The sequence below is a fragment of the Cladophialophora bantiana genome (assembly GCF_000835475.1).
Source record: "Cladophialophora bantiana CBS 173.52 unplaced genomic scaffold supercont1.13, whole genome shotgun sequence".
Classification (NCBI taxonomy): domain Eukaryota; kingdom Fungi; phylum Ascomycota; class Eurotiomycetes; order Chaetothyriales; family Herpotrichiellaceae; genus Cladophialophora; species Cladophialophora bantiana.
In genome coordinates, this window is record NW_015971587.1 from 327,017 (window position 1) to 341,654 (window position 14,638).

Sequence of the window (14,638 nt, forward strand, 5' to 3'; positions counted from 1 at the left end):
GCGGGACGCAGAAACCACCTGTCAGAATCCGCGGCCTCCCGGAAAAGAGAAAAAAAAAACACCCGTGGAACGGAAAGGCAGGTTCCTTGATAATCGCTGCAGCTTAATAATACTAATGGACAACAGAGAAGGGGATTGTCGTTTACTACGATTATGTGGCATGAGAGGTGTCTGACGAGGACTACCACCAAGCGACACCCTCCCAGTGTAAGACGAGCCCGGCGAGATGTTACTTGAAAGGCAGCGATATCATTACTCCAGTTGGACACGAGCTCGTCATACCTTTGCAGACAATATGACATTGATTATAGATCCGGTCGGTGATGGTGACTATCTTCAAGATCTTCACCGGTCACTACAACGGGCTCTGGCTTCATTGGAAGATCGAGTGGTTCCGCGGATTGCAGGTAGAAAGAGTCCATGTGCACGCGACTGTTGTAAAGAAGTTAGCTACCTGCTCCGGAAAGGTACTTTGGATAGACACCTACCAAACAGGACATGTTCCGCCGAAGCCCAGCAGCCACCGGTCGACACATCTCTGGTGGTGTCGATGGCCACAAGGAAGGACTCGAAGAAACTCGTTCTTCACAAACGGTTGTGTGCAGATAGGACACTCTGGCTCCTCTGATTCAAGGTCAGATTTCTTTTGATTTCCCTCCTTTTCCTTTCTGTGAGGGGTTTTGCCGATCTCCATCATTTCTGCATGCATTTCTTTGATGTTATGTTGGCTTTGCTCCAAAGACCAGTTGTGAGCGTCCCGGTTCTGGTGTCCCTTCTCCAAATCCAAGCTCTTAGTGCGTCGTATTTTCCCGGGGTCGCCATCATATTTGACTACTGGGATGCTTTGGAGCAAAGAGATGCCAATGCCCTTTTCTCGTTGTTCTTGTTGACGTCGACGCCGCCGAAGTCCAGAGCGTTGCAGTTCGGCTTGCAACTGTAACTCGTCGAGCCTTCGGATCGGGCTGTGACGCCTCACCCAGATGGCCGAGAAGATGATGAGACCAATAACTGCCACGATAACGGCCACGGTGATCACAGTCCTGTGCCGACCCGAGTTGGCAGGAGAGACAGGCTGTGGCGCTGTCGCCATGGAAGAGAACCCGATGAGCGAGATGGAAGAGAGACACGCTGAAACAGGGAGAAAGGCCAGGTAGGGGACGATGGCTCCCTCATATTGCCACAAGTATCTTCTTGTACTTGTATACCTCCTCGCTGCATCCCAAGGTCAGATCGAGAGAAATGGCTCATGCTCACAGACATGGATAAAGGTCTTTTTACATAACAACAACAGTGGAGATGTCCACACGGATGCTCTGGCTATCTTCCTGGGTGACCTGGCTGGGCTTCAGGTTCAGGGTCGTGGGGAGGGAGCTGATCGAGATGGGTGAGATTGATCCAGACTGATATCCTGATACAGACAAGAGAGTCGACATAAGCTTTCAATTGCCTGTTCCGTCTCGCCGGCAAGAAGGAGGTGGAATGAAACTCCACTCGACAGAAAATCTCTCATACAAATGGAGCGTGCAAGCAGGTGGGCGGCCAATCCTTTGCGTCTGCTTAGACGGAACGACGCAGCTAGATGCCAAGACTGCGCAGCGATTCCTCACATTGTCCACTCTCCCTCACACTCTCACTCCCACAGCTCCCACTCCTACGCATGCTCCAACAACACAAACAAGGCCACCTCATCCCGTACCCAGCTGCCCAGCTACCTAGCTACCTAGCTCTTCATTCCAGACGAAAACCCTGCGCTCGCACGCACGGATCGTGCTTCGCTGCCCGCAGACGATGGCAAAAACAATGCATCTACATTCCAATTTGGGCGTGTCCCAGTGCCCGATTCCCCTGGGCTGCGCTGCATGCCAACTCTGCATTTCCTGTGGACGGTCAAGCTATATCTCCCATCACGACATGACTAACCTGGTTACATGACCCATGCAAACCGCTGAGATGGCCACACCGCAAGGTCTTTGGGCGACTAGCATATCCTTGACCTGAAAGAGCCAAGCTCGGCCACAACCCATGTGTTCTTCAGCACATGCTCGACCATGTTCCATTCACTGGATCCTGATTCTTGTGGCCGCGCCGGTCTGGCCTCACGTTGATGTGCCTGTGATGCCATGGTGCCATGTCCCACCATCAGTGATACTTCCTCCGCTTTAAAAAGTTCCCGACCTGCCCACTTTCCCCTTCTCGCGTGCCCAGTCTTCCACCCGTTTTCTTCTTCTTTCACCCCTCTTTTGCTTTCTTGTCCGGTTTGAATCTCAACCCTGCTTGTTGCGATGGCTACGATTCGCATTGCTGACGAGATTCATCCCAAAAATGAGCTCCAAAGCAAGGAAGGGCGGCCCGCGGACTCAACTTCGATCTACACACACGATGATGGCATTTACAACATGCGCTCGAGGAGGTCCTCTCATGACCTGACGCTGTACCGCTCAAGGTCGGTGCAGCAAGATGAGGACCCCGGCCTGCGAAAAGAGGGCGACTTTAAGGAGAAGCAGGTACGGTTCACTTACCGTGCCCTGCGTTAACTCGACTGATCCGGACATAGGTCTTCAGTGGCAAGATGCTTCTCTGGCTCGCCTATCAATCAATTGGAGTCATTTATGGAGACATCGGTACCAGTCCTCTTTACGTCTACTCGTCAACCTTCACCTCTGCGCCATCAAATGAGGATCTGATAGGCGTATTGTCCCTCATCATTTGGTCTCTTATCATGATGGTGACCGTCAAATACATCATAATCGTTCTGCATGCAGATAATGAGGGTGAAGGAGGCACATTCAGCACGTACTCCCTCCTAAGCCGCTACATGAACATCACGAATCGCGACCCAAGAGAAGCCTCTCTGATAAGGATAAAGAGACACGCCTCGGGTGATCTCGAAAACGCTGGGCGTGTCATGCGCAAGGGCCTCGAATCAAGTCGTCTGGCACGCGGCCTCCTCAAGACCATGGGTGTTTTGGCTGTCTCTATGGTCCTGTCCGATGGCGTCCTCACACCTGCGCAATCCGTTCTCGGTGCCGTTCAAGGTGCCCGGGTGGTGAATCCTAGCATCTCCAAAGGTGCTATTATCGGCATTACCGACGCCATTCTCGTCCTCCTGTTCCTCGTCCAGCCTTTCGGTATTACCAAGATTACTTTCGCATTTTCTCCCATCGTTATCATCTGGCTTGGGTTCAACGCCGTTTTCGGAATCTATAATCTAGCAAAATATGATGCCTCGGTCTTTCGAGCTTTCAATCCCGGCTACGCATTTGAGTTCTTGATCCATCACGGTGAACATGGATGGAGAATGCTCGGGGGGGTTTTGCTGGCCTTCACGGGGGTCGAGGCGTTATTTGCCGACTTAGGAGCATTCAGCCGCAGGGCAATTCAGCTCAGTTGGCTGTGCTACACATTTCCATGTCTCCTTCTGGCATACATCGGCCAAGCAGCCTATATCAGCGTTCATCCAGAAGCATACTCAAATCCATTTTTCGAGGCTGCGCCTCCAGGCACCATCTACCCGTCTCTCATTATCGCCATTCTTGCGGCCATTGTCGCTTCACAAGCTATTATTACTGCCACATTCCAGGTAGGCAACTGCACGACTGTGACGCGCACGGGCTTTTAGCTAACCATCCTCAGCTCCTCCACCAAGTTATGAAATTGTCATATTTTCCACAACTAACGGTCAAACACACCTCGAAGATCTTCCATGGCCAGCTGTACATTCCTCTCGCGAATTGGCTTCTCATGATTGGCACAATCCTTGTGGCCTCAATTTACAACAATACGACCTCGCTCGGAAATGCCTACGGTGTTTGCGTTATGTTCGTCACTTTCTTCGACACATGTATGGTGTCGTTGACAGCTATCTTCGTGTGGCGTTTCAGTCCGTTCCTCGTTTTTCTACCTTGGCTTACGATCGCTTGCTTGGACGGCACATTCCTCTCCTCAGCCCTCACCAAGGTGCCTGATGGAGCCTGGTTTACTCTTACGCTCGCGTTCGTTCTGGGCATGGTCTTTATGCTCTGGCGCTTTGGCAAGGAGCAGCAATGGCTTGTTGAAGCCGAAGACCGATTCCCGACTTCCCATTTCGTCAAGAAAGGGTCTGATGGTCTGCATCTCACAGAAAGATTCCACGGCACAGCCCTCAGCACCATCAACGGGTTTGGCATCTTCTTTGACAAGGGGGGTGAGACTACACCGATCGTGTTTAGCCAATTCGCTATAAAACTCACCGCGATGCCTGAGGTGTCAGTATTCTTCCATCTTCGCCCACTGGAGACGCCTTCCGTGCCGCCATCAGACCGGCACACCGTGTCGAAACTGGCTATCCCGCACTGCTACCGGTTAGTCGTGAGATACGGCTATAACGACGAAGTCATGACCCCCGACCTGTCGTTTGTCATCTACGAGCAGATCCGAGCGTACATCCTGTCCGAACAGAAGTTGAAGTCGCAAATGAATGCCGATCCTGTGCTCGTCAGCGACGAATGCGCCGTAGAAGATGCTGTCACTACATGCAGCGAGACGGGCACAGGCACTGAGACGGAAGAAAAATTTCAATTCCCACGGAAAGTCCGCCTACAAGAGGATCACGACCTCGAGAAGCGCACGGAAGCCCTTCTTGCGCGTCTGGACCGTGCATTTGGATACAAGGTAATGTATATAATGGGCAAGGAGCAGTTGACCATCAAAAACGGCACGAACTACTTCCGAAGGACACTCCTGTCTTTGTTTCTGTGGATGAAAGACAACACGAGAACCAAGATGTCCAACTTGGCGGTGCCGACAGAGAAGCTCATCGAGGTAGGCTTTTTGAAGGAGATATAGAAAGGTGAAGCAAAACAAGAAAGAGAATGGGAGGGAAAAAGAAGGAAGGCCGTGCACTTGGGACCCCGTACGACCTCGCCCCTCTCCCGATGGGAACTGTGTCCACGTATATATAGCAAGAAGAGCTGGATAAAACACCAGGGAAGGAGGTAAGGTAAGGAAAGAGGATTTTCGGCGAAAGGGGACCCAAAAAAGTTCGACCTACCCGACATCATCCATGGTTCGGTTCGGATTGCCGGTGACAACAACTTGACTGGATCTTGATGGCGATGACAACGGTGTTCAGCGACGAAGGTGTTCACGAATCTCCTTCTTTTTGTTGTTATTTTTGCTATTGTTATTATTTATTCTTACGTTGCGTCCTCGCGAGATGTATAAAGACAGACAAACTATAACAGGCCGCGAGCTAGAGCGAACCAACGCATGATACAGTTGGTCCTGGATAGAATATCGCGAGAGGTACGGAGTTGGTACTCCATGGTCTATACTTGGTTGGGCAGGTACTGTAGGGCGTTGCCGCAGTGAAAACCAGTCAGATCCAGAGTCAGAGTCAGACCAGGCATAGCTTATAGTATCGTGAATTGTCATTATCCAAGAAAAATGGCATGCTAACCTCAATGCTATAATAACACCGTAACGGCACCCTAGGTGCTCCGTACTCCGCATCATGTTCATCACCCTGGGCTGGGCTGGTCTGGTGCAAAAGTGCCCCTTTTCAGGGGCTCGTCAGCCTCGCGTTCTGCGCCCCGCCCTGTTACAATCCCTGAAATCCCAACTCAACGCCATTCAGCTGTACTAGCAAATTCTCGCAACAGCACTATCTCCGCGGTGAAGATAACCCAGAAAGATGCATTCCTTTAAACACCCCCCAGGCGGCGGGCCGCAAAACAAATAATTAACAAACCACCTGCTTCCAAAATAAAACTGGAGGATCAAGTGGCCGAAGAGCAATAGATTTAGGCATGCGCGAGAGGCAACGCCCCACGTTGGAAGCCTCGTCACACTTGCGATTGGGCTGCTTCGTGACCAGAGCCAACCGGAATACAAGTTTGACCTCCGCAAAGAAGACCTTGATCCAGGAGTCCGTCGTAAATACCCCATTTGCTGCGTGAGTCGCGTTCCACGCTGAACCCTGTTCCGGGACTATCCACGGGTCAGGTGGTCGTCGAAAAGGAGCGAGTGAACCAGCTGCCGCAGGATAAAGTCGAACCTTCCATCCAGCAGTAATCAACTAAACTTTGGTTGCTTGGCAAATTGGCAGAATTTTTTGACGGCTATAGCGTTCTGAGTCAATGCAGGAGCCTGGCGCAACGTGCGGTGTTTCTATCTCCAATTAGATTTCCACGGAACCGAATAGCTCGAGATTGTCGATCGGCAATGTCAACGAGATAGCCTGAGCCTCGGCGAGAATGAAATCCGCATCGTGTCGCGGTGAGTCCTGATTTGGGGCCAGAAGTTGCTCCATGCCCGGCCGATTCCAGACCGACGGATACGACCGTGCATCGTGCGGTGTTTCTGGCGTCGCATATCCACTCGCTCCGGCGTTGAGGTCTGAACGATCCCGTGATAGCCGGCGATCCAGCGTTTCTGTTGGTATCAAATTGGACCTTGTACAGGGGCACAGGCATTCGGTGCTCGCGACAATCCGGTCAACGTCGAATTGTACGGTGTGAGAAAGCTGCTTGATGACCATCTTTGGACCGTTTAGCTTCACGGTTATTTATGGAGCGTAAATCGGGGCCGATTACCTTAATAACCCATAGACATCTTACTGCGCCATTGTCGTAACAACGCATAGTCGCTAGAAGCTTGATGCCCAATTCTCCCTTCTTCCACGCTTCGCTAGGTCTGGATGTGCCATTGTGCGTCGCGATCAGAAATAGGAGGCACATGACTGCTAGAAAAAGTGTGTAGATGACACTCCAAGAGGCGGGAGCAAGCAGGCCCCGTTGATGCATCACCTCGGAGCGGGTAATTGTTGTAGCTGCGATTTTGATGCAAGCCAGTGCGTGCTGCGATTGAGTTCTCGATATGGGTACGCCGTCAGCCATCTGTATGAGGTAGTGCAGGAATGGTTGATATAGGACGAATTGGCCGAAATAGAATGCCATTTCCAGTTCGAATTTCATGCTATGGCGTTGTCAGTCAAGTTCGGGAAATTGAAAAAGAGCGAGGGAGTGCAAGAATGACGCATACATTGCCGACATCTCAAGCTTTTCGGGAAGAAGAGGCAAGCAAGACAAAGCTCTGGCCCATTTTCGGAATGCATCCTCCGCCCCTCTCATATTGACGGAGTCAACATTGTCAAAGATTAGGTCTTTTGTGCGCTTCCCCTTGTGATTGCCATGGCTAAATATGTTTCGAACGCCTGTGGCTGTCAAGCTCAACATTTCCAGGTGCTTCCCTGAAGCCAGAAGCTTCGCGTGAGTCTCAGAGACACCATCACGGGCATTGACCGATCTCTTGGCAAAGTCTGTCTTCAAAGAGGTCATGACACCAGGGTCGATGCAATCAGGGTTTATGCGAGTCGGCAAATCCAGTACGATACTGACCAGGGTGTCGAATTGCAGGACGGCAAGCATTATTCTGAGTCTGGCGTCTTGCTGAACTTCGGTGACTGAGATATCCTTGCCAATATCTTTATGCAAGCCAAGCCTCAAAGCCGAAGTACAAGCTATGCCAAGGTATGTGTATGCGGAAGTCAGACGAGAGGTTGTAACCAGAAAATAGATGAGACACAATATTGTCTGCATTGATATGAGATCAGCACACTGAGCAACGTCAAGCTCTCTCCGAGCTAGAAGGAAATGCCTCGTACTTTGATCTTAGAGTCAGTCACTGGCATGATTTGTGGGAGTGCAAACATACGCTTCATTGACAATGTCTTCGCACCCATGCTTTTTGCGAGAGCGCACATCAAACAATAGTGCGATCGCAAGGACCCCGTGGAACAGTGGCATAAAGTTATGACTTGATGCACCAAATTGAAGGGCAGATTCGCTATAAAGGCGATGTACCATGTCTCGAAAATCGGCCTCATGGATGAATTGAATCAACGGATTACATCTGGTAAAGACGACCTCCAGGAGACCAAGAGTAATAGATAAACTCGGAAGACTTTGAAACTGCGAGGAATATTGCGTGCCGGCTTCAGCATCCGGCACCGGTGCATTGAACAAGGCTGTCGTGATGTTCTGGGTCTCGCTCGTCAAGCCCGGGCTGTCGGGCATTCTCCTGAACAGCTCCAGAGTCTTCAGGACGAAAGAATATCCGGAATACGAGCCATAGAAGGTGGTTTGGGTGGGTGAGTGGGGAACAATGCGACCGGCTCTGCCCATCATACTGCCTAGGCGAGTTTGTCTGGCATTGTCTTCGTCGGCACTGGAGTCACCATCCTCTGACGGTTCGGGGTACGAGTTGTCCAGCGTGTTGAGCACCGAGTCGATATCGGTATTGGCGAGGATCTGATTTTGGGCTTTGAGCCGCACAAGGGACGTGCGTGCTGCTCGTAGACATGCCTCCAACTTTCGAATTCTCTGGGTCGGGGTCTCCCGCGGTCTGGTCCCAGGATCATAAGAACAGACTGACACTGTTAGCGCCGTGCACTCACCTCAAGGGGCGATAGGAGCGATCTCCCTCTCACCATCATCAGAGACGCTGCAAGGGCCGCAAGGCAGGGATCCGTCGCATTTGATCTTCCTCAGGCGACACTCGTCACAGGCGCGTGGTGCCCTTCTATGGTAGCCCTTGCGAAACGACCGGGAAGATTTTCCATTGCTCGGTTGCGAATCTCCAGCCATGAGGATCAAAAATTGGCATTTTGTCCGGTCGATGACGACTGGAGAGATGGGAAAAAGAGAGTTCCGATCATGCGGACGTGAAGGTGGGAGTTCGCCACGAGTGAGGGCACCAAGAGTGGGTTTGGGCTTTGCGGCTGCAGGAACTTTAAGCGATCGTATCAAGAAGTTGTAGTAGTGATGCTTATTAGTCAGGTGCTGCTGCTTGGGTTTTCCAAGTGGCAGAGGCTGCAGAGGTGGCAGCTTTGCCAGGTGACGGGGTGATGGAACTGTGCAAAGGCCAATCAATAACAGAGACGTGGATTTTCAGCTCGCAAGGCATCGAGTCGCCGCCAAGCCGCCAGCCTTGTCGCCGCTTTTACCAGGCGACCAGGCTCGCCAACTCTCAAATGCGGGGGACCATCATGCTCATCATCTTCCGCGTAATATCTTCTCTGCCATCCCCCGCCATGGCACAGCCGACAGACGACAGGTTTGCCATCCACGAAGCTGCTCGAGAAGGTAAGACGCAAGTGGTCGAATCTTTCCTGAATGCAAACCCCAAACTCGCCTCTCTCCGCGACCAAGATGACCGCCTTCCTCTGCACTGGGCAACCGCCTTTGCCCGCCTGGACATTGTCAAGCTCCTTGCATCCACTCGCTCCTTTGACCCAGACGCCGAAGACGGCTCGGGCTGGACACCGCTTGCCATCGCTGCCTCCCTAAAGGACAACTCCGGACTACCCATCATCGAGCTCCTCCTCTCTAAGGACGCTGACCCCAAGATCGCCACGAACACGGGTGTCACACCTCTGCACCTGGCGGTGTCAAAGAATAACCTTGACGTCTGCAAGACGCTCTTGAAACACGGCGCGAGTGCCAGAGTCAAGGACAAGCGTGGCCATTTACCCCTCCACCGCGCCGCAGCCGTCGGGTCTGTACCCCTCGTGAAACTTCTGCTCGAGAACAAGTCTCCCATCAACGCCACCGACATGGACGGACACACGCCTCTACATCACGCAATAAGTGAAGGACATGGCCATGTGGCGGTAGAGCTGTTGAAAGCGGGAGCAGAGACGGATAAGAAGGACCATGAGGGGAGATTGGCGATTGACTGCGCGCCGGATGCTAAGGTCAGGTCGCATGTCTTGAAAGCGGCAGAGAGGGAAGGCATCGATTTCGCCTGAACAAAGACTCCTTCAGCATTGATGAGAACAGACCTCTACAACAAACCATGCGAAGAAAAGAGAGCATTTGAGATGTTCAAATAAAAATTCTCCAGATTGGGCCTCATTTCATCGTGTCCGCCAACTGTCGATACATCTGCTTCACGTCAACGATATCGGCCTTCAGCTCTTCTACCTGCTCGCTCTTCTCCCCTAACAATTCCAGTGTGGTCTGGTGCCTTGCACTTAGACTGGCATGTTCTTTCTCGAGCGCCTCTAACCGTTTCTCGATCTTCCGCTTCGCCTCGACCTCGCGCATCAGACTGACAACTTCCTGCCTTGCTTCATCACGTTGGGTGGTGAGGCGGGCGAGCTCGTCCTTGGAAGCGGCTTTTTCGCTTTCGAGTCGACGAACGTTGGCCGACATGCGTTCGACCAGCTGCACAGAAGGGCCAGCGCCAACGGTTGAAGTGGAGATAAGATCGTTCAAGCCACCGCGTTGAGAGTTGTGGCTTGTGGTCATGGGCGTTGGCGGAACGTTGGCGAAATACTCGTCAGGGTCCAGGGACATCGCCACAGAAGGCGTCTCTGCAATGGAGCCGTTTGTGAGACCCCGGAAAGACGTGGTAGACTGTTGACGAGGCGGAGTGTTTGAGTCGAATGTGTTGGGCATGATGGAGGGTCGCCGACTGCTAGCCCGTTCATATTGAATCGGGCTCATGAGATGATTAATGTCGAACCCAAGGCCTGAACTTTTGCGGACCGATGTCCCTGGGGAATCTGTGCGTTGGATATGCAACGTCGCTATCCATTTTGATTTCTCCTCGTCGATCCTCCGTTGCAATTCCCTCTCGGAATTCCGCTTCTGCTCCTCGAGTTCCTTTGACGCATTTACCAGGTCCGTCTCAAGCTGGGCCACTTTTCGTTGTAGTCGCCGCGTTTCCTCGTTCGCATCCGCCAATGACTTATCCATGTCCGCATAGCTACTTTGAGCATTATCCAGCTCCCTTTCCGCGTTCTTCAACTTCACCGTGGCATCTCTCAACTTCTTCCGTAGTTCTGCCTCTCTTCCCACAACCTCGTCACGCTCCTTTTCCAGACTAGTAATCCGGCTAACAAGGGAGCTCTCAATCCCCTGCCAATTCTGGCTCGCAGTGGTATATTGAGTTTGCAATGTCTCAATCTGTCTAAGGAGTTTGGCTTGTGCGTAGCCATGGTCTGCTGAGGAAGCTTCTTCAGCTCGAACACGGAAAGACTCGAGCTTGCTTTCCAGAGCTGCCTGCTCATTCAGCATTTCGCTCTCCATGGCACGCGCCTGCTCTTTCTCCTTCTCCAGTTCGCTCCGCAAATTTTGGATCTCCTTCCGCAGCTTCTCCTCCGAGATTTCCCGTTCGACTTTAGCAACAGTCAAATCATCCTGCAGCTCGACGATTTTCCGTCTTTCTTTCTCTAATTGCTCCGACTGTGCTTTGCTCTCAGCTGCTTCAGCCCGCGAATTGGCTTTGGACAGTTGTAATTTGATCTCCGCTAGTGTGGCATTTAATGCATCTCGTTCTTTTCGCATCGCCTCAATGTCCTTTGTCGCAATGGTATTTGCAGCGAGATTTTGCTCTGCACGCTTGTTTGCCGCCTCGGCCTTTCGTGCACGATCCTCCATAATTCTGAGGGCACGTTCAGCCCGGTCTGCGCGTAGTCTTGCAGCTTCTTGTTCTTTAGCACTGGTCAATGCTTGGGCTCGAACTTTCTTCAGCATACCCCGAAGATCCATTTCAGTCTTTGACCATCTGGTGCCTTCTTCAATCAGGACAGCTATTTCCTCATCCTTTCGAGAGATCTTCTGCTCTAAGCTTCCTGCTTCCGCTGAGGCAGCTGCTTGCTTAGCAGAGTCGGCAGCCTCTTGGGCTGACTCGGCGACTTCTTGTCCTAGTATTTCAAGGTTTCTTCGGAGTGCATCGATGCGTTCGAGATAGGCATTCATTTCTTCCTGTAATTCCGTTGTCTCGTCATTACCGGGGGTTGATCCATCCTCTTCGCCAGTTCTCCGCATATCTTCCGACGGCCTGCTCGACATAGTCTGGCTTTCTCTCAGAATTTCTGTTGAAGGTCGTGCTAAATTGGGATCTGGCTGTTCTATAATTGTGGGTGCCGTTCTGCATTCCGGCTCCACCAAAACGGTGGCTCCTGATGCTGGTTTGTCCACCCCCGCATCCTGCTTCGTTCTCTCGACCACTTCACCGGAAGTCCGTATCTCTATATCGGCCTGAACGCCATCCGAAAGGGACGAATCTCCCACCTTCGCAATATCCGAGGGGGAAGCAGACACATCTTCCCCTCGCGAAGCTGGTCTTGACAACTGTTCCTGGGAAGGGACAGGACTTTCGGTACGACTAACACTCTTCTTGGCCATCGCTCGAGCGAGGCGTTCCTGAAGCCGATCATTGGAGGCAGAGGCAGTGCTGCTGCTTCGAGACAAGTCGGAGGAGGCTGCCAATACGTCAGCCACATGAAAGCGGCTCCTAGCGAGGAATCCTTACGTTTCTTGTTGTGAGCGGGAGTAAGCGTCCGTTTGGGACGATCACTCTCTTCGGCGAGGATATCATCCAATCTCGACTCGACAGATGCGACAGCCTGCTGTAGGAAATTCCATCTCGAACCTGGTCTGGAGGTCATGTTCCACAGCCAAACACCGAATGCACAACTGTCGTAGCTAGAACGACTATAAAGCAGGACCTGGGAGCACTTGCAGGACTGAGGTGTACCAAGGAGATGACATTGTAGAGCAGAACAGGGGAATTTGGTCGAGTAACACCACTTAACAATATTGACGCGTCTTCGATGCGGACAAAGTTGTCGGGCTGCGAGCCACGGATGGGGAAAGAAATAGGCGAACCGCAGTCAAGGGCGCAGTCCCGCGGCGCGGCATGTCATACCTCTCGGTCCCGCTAGCCAGCCCTTCGACAGAAAGAGCTTCCCGCAACCTGAATCTGAGCTTCAACAAGAGATTGACGCAGTTAACTGGCACTAATTTTGTCTCGACTCTATATTCCAAATCAAAAAAGTCTACATACGAAATTCCATGGACCTTGTTGCTTGACCCGGAACTCCACAGATTATCTCGCAGGCAGCACACCTACGCTGTGCTTATTGGCAAGATGTCGTTGAGTCCGCCTGCCTATCTCAGTACCCTGCAGAGCAATATCAGAGCTCGCCCAGTAGGCGCATCGCCCTCTACTCTCGAAGCTAACCTCTAACGACCCAATAGATACCTTGGGACGGTGCTGTTCGTGCGGGGAACCTAACAGAAGACCAGCTCAAGAGAATCAGGTCGGTTGACAAGGTCAGGAAAGAGCAGCGGAAACAGACTATCGAGAAAGATGTAAACAGCTACAGCACCCTGCTTGTCGGCGGCAAAGATGGCGGCAGTGTGCTCGAAAAGGCCTCAAAGCGTAGCGACATCATCCAATACAGTCTGGTGTTGGCAACCGATCTCATCAACGGCACGATATTACACCCTCTACACCAAAAAAGAAGCAGGCTTTACTGACGTGAACTAGATGCTCCCGATCTTGCAAAGGCCATCCTACAGCACCCTGAACCATACAAGAACTACTTGTCTCTTCTCAACCAGGGAAACAGCCCAGAGGACCCCATTCCCCTACTCTCCGCTACGTTTCTAGTCAACCTTATTGCCATTTCTATAACGACCTCTCCGCGCCCAGCCAGGCGAGATGACGAGGCGCTTCCGCAAGTCTACTCATACCTGGCCAAATTGGTCAAGAATCAGGACAGTGGATTACAAGATATTGGGGTACAGCACATGTCGCAGTTGCTGCGAACGAAGCGATCAAAAGAACTATTCTGGAACCAGAGACAGGACACGGTCGATCCTCTATTTGACATCTTGAGGAAAGCCGCTGGAGCGGCCAAAGACAATGATTCTACGCTGTGGAATGGCAATGCCAGCATACGAAGCAGTGACACGAGATTTGGCGAAGGCGTAGGGCTACAATTGATGTATCATGTGTTATTGGTAATATGGCAGCTCAGCTTCGAGGGCGAGCTGGTAGGCGAGGGTCTTGAAAAGTGAGGATGAGCAATTCCCATCGAGAGGTCAAGGAAGGGGCCGGGCTAACGTTTACCCAGGGACGAGGAGATTGTGCCCTTGTACACACAGCTTCTGCGGATGTCACCAAAGGAGAAGACCACCCGGCTCTTGTTGGCAACGCTGAACAACCTTCTTTCGACCAATAAGGAGACGTTGATTGCGACTGCTACAACTGCCAGACTTCCTGCCCTGCTGAGCAATCTGAGCAGTCGCCATCTGACCGATCCTGACTTACTGGAGGACTTGGAAGCCCTGAAGACGATGCTTGAAGAATACACAAAGAATCAGACGACATTTGACGAATACGCCGACGAGGTAATCTCTGGCCATCTTCGCTGGTCACCACCGCATCGCAATCCGACATTCTGGCGAGAAAATGCACGCAGGATCCTCGAAGACAAAAATGGCGAACTCCCTAAGAAATTGGCTGAGATTCTCTCCAAGAGCTGGGAATCGGACAAACAAGTGTTGGCAGTCGGGTGCAACGATGTGGGTAACCTGGTGAAGCAGGTGCCGGAGCAGCGGACTGCGCTCGAGAAGTTGGGCTTCAAGGCTCGGCTTCTGGAGTTGATGGGTGATCCGGACGAGAACGTAAGGTGGGAGAGTCTCAAGGCTGTGGGAGATTGGATGAGATACACGTTCGACAAGTGAGTGGCTGGGCCTTGCAACCAGGTCTGCCGCTGAGCGAGGTCATGGGACGGGTTGACGGTAGCGAGACATTGTCTATCTCAAGAGTTTGTGGTCTGTGGCGGCTAAGACGCGTCGCT

General features: G+C 52.1%; 6 protein-coding genes across 6 annotated transcripts; 3 read left to right on the forward strand and 3 right to left on the reverse strand.

The window, feature by feature from the left end:
• Positions 1 to 305: 305 nt before the first annotated feature.
• Positions 306 to 1,090, reverse strand: Z519_08485 (uncharacterized protein; the record flags this gene model as incomplete). Its single annotated transcript, XM_016766213.1, has 2 exons — positions 306 to 432; positions 489 to 1,090. The coding sequence occupies 2 exons, from the start codon at positions 1,088 to 1,090 to the stop codon at positions 306 to 308; spliced, it is 729 nt and encodes a 242-aa protein (XP_016617371.1).
• Positions 1,091 to 2,282: 1,192 nt separating this feature from the next.
• Z519_08486 (potassium uptake protein) lies at positions 2,283 to 4,824 on the forward strand (the record flags this gene model as incomplete). Its single annotated transcript, XM_016766214.1, has 3 exons — positions 2,283 to 2,504; positions 2,555 to 3,580; positions 3,634 to 4,824. The coding sequence occupies 3 exons, from the start codon at positions 2,283 to 2,285 to the stop codon at positions 4,822 to 4,824; spliced, it is 2,439 nt and encodes an 812-aa protein (XP_016617372.1).
• Positions 4,825 to 6,157: 1,333 nt separating this feature from the next.
• Positions 6,158 to 8,624, reverse strand: Z519_08487 (uncharacterized protein; the record flags this gene model as incomplete). The annotated part of the gene is made up of 5 exons (XM_016766215.1): positions 6,158 to 6,517; positions 6,573 to 6,954; positions 7,030 to 7,641; positions 7,693 to 8,407; positions 8,468 to 8,624. The coding sequence occupies 5 exons, from the start codon at positions 8,622 to 8,624 to the stop codon at positions 6,158 to 6,160; spliced, it is 2,226 nt and encodes a 741-aa protein (XP_016617373.1).
• A 446-nt stretch (positions 8,625 to 9,070) lies between these two features.
• Positions 9,071 to 9,787, forward strand: Z519_08488 (uncharacterized protein; the record flags this gene model as incomplete). The annotated part of the gene is made up of 1 exon (XM_016766216.1): positions 9,071 to 9,787. The coding sequence occupies one exon, from the start codon at positions 9,071 to 9,073 to the stop codon at positions 9,785 to 9,787; it is 717 nt and encodes a 238-aa protein (XP_016617374.1).
• A 103-nt stretch (positions 9,788 to 9,890) lies between these two features.
• On the reverse strand, positions 9,891 to 12,436 carry Z519_08489 (uncharacterized protein; the record flags this gene model as incomplete). The annotated part of the gene is made up of 2 exons (XM_016766217.1): positions 9,891 to 12,250; positions 12,301 to 12,436. 2 exons carry the CDS (start codon positions 12,434 to 12,436, stop codon positions 9,891 to 9,893), a joined length of 2,496 nt encoding a protein of 831 aa, XP_016617375.1.
• A 251-nt stretch (positions 12,437 to 12,687) lies between these two features.
• Z519_08490 (uncharacterized protein) lies at positions 12,688 to 14,522 on the forward strand (the record flags this gene model as incomplete). Its single annotated transcript, XM_016766218.1, has 4 exons — positions 12,688 to 12,978; positions 13,029 to 13,233; positions 13,321 to 13,849; positions 13,910 to 14,522. 4 exons carry the CDS (start codon positions 12,688 to 12,690, stop codon positions 14,520 to 14,522), a joined length of 1,638 nt encoding a protein of 545 aa, XP_016617376.1.
• Between the last annotated feature and the right edge of the window lie 116 nt (positions 14,523 to 14,638).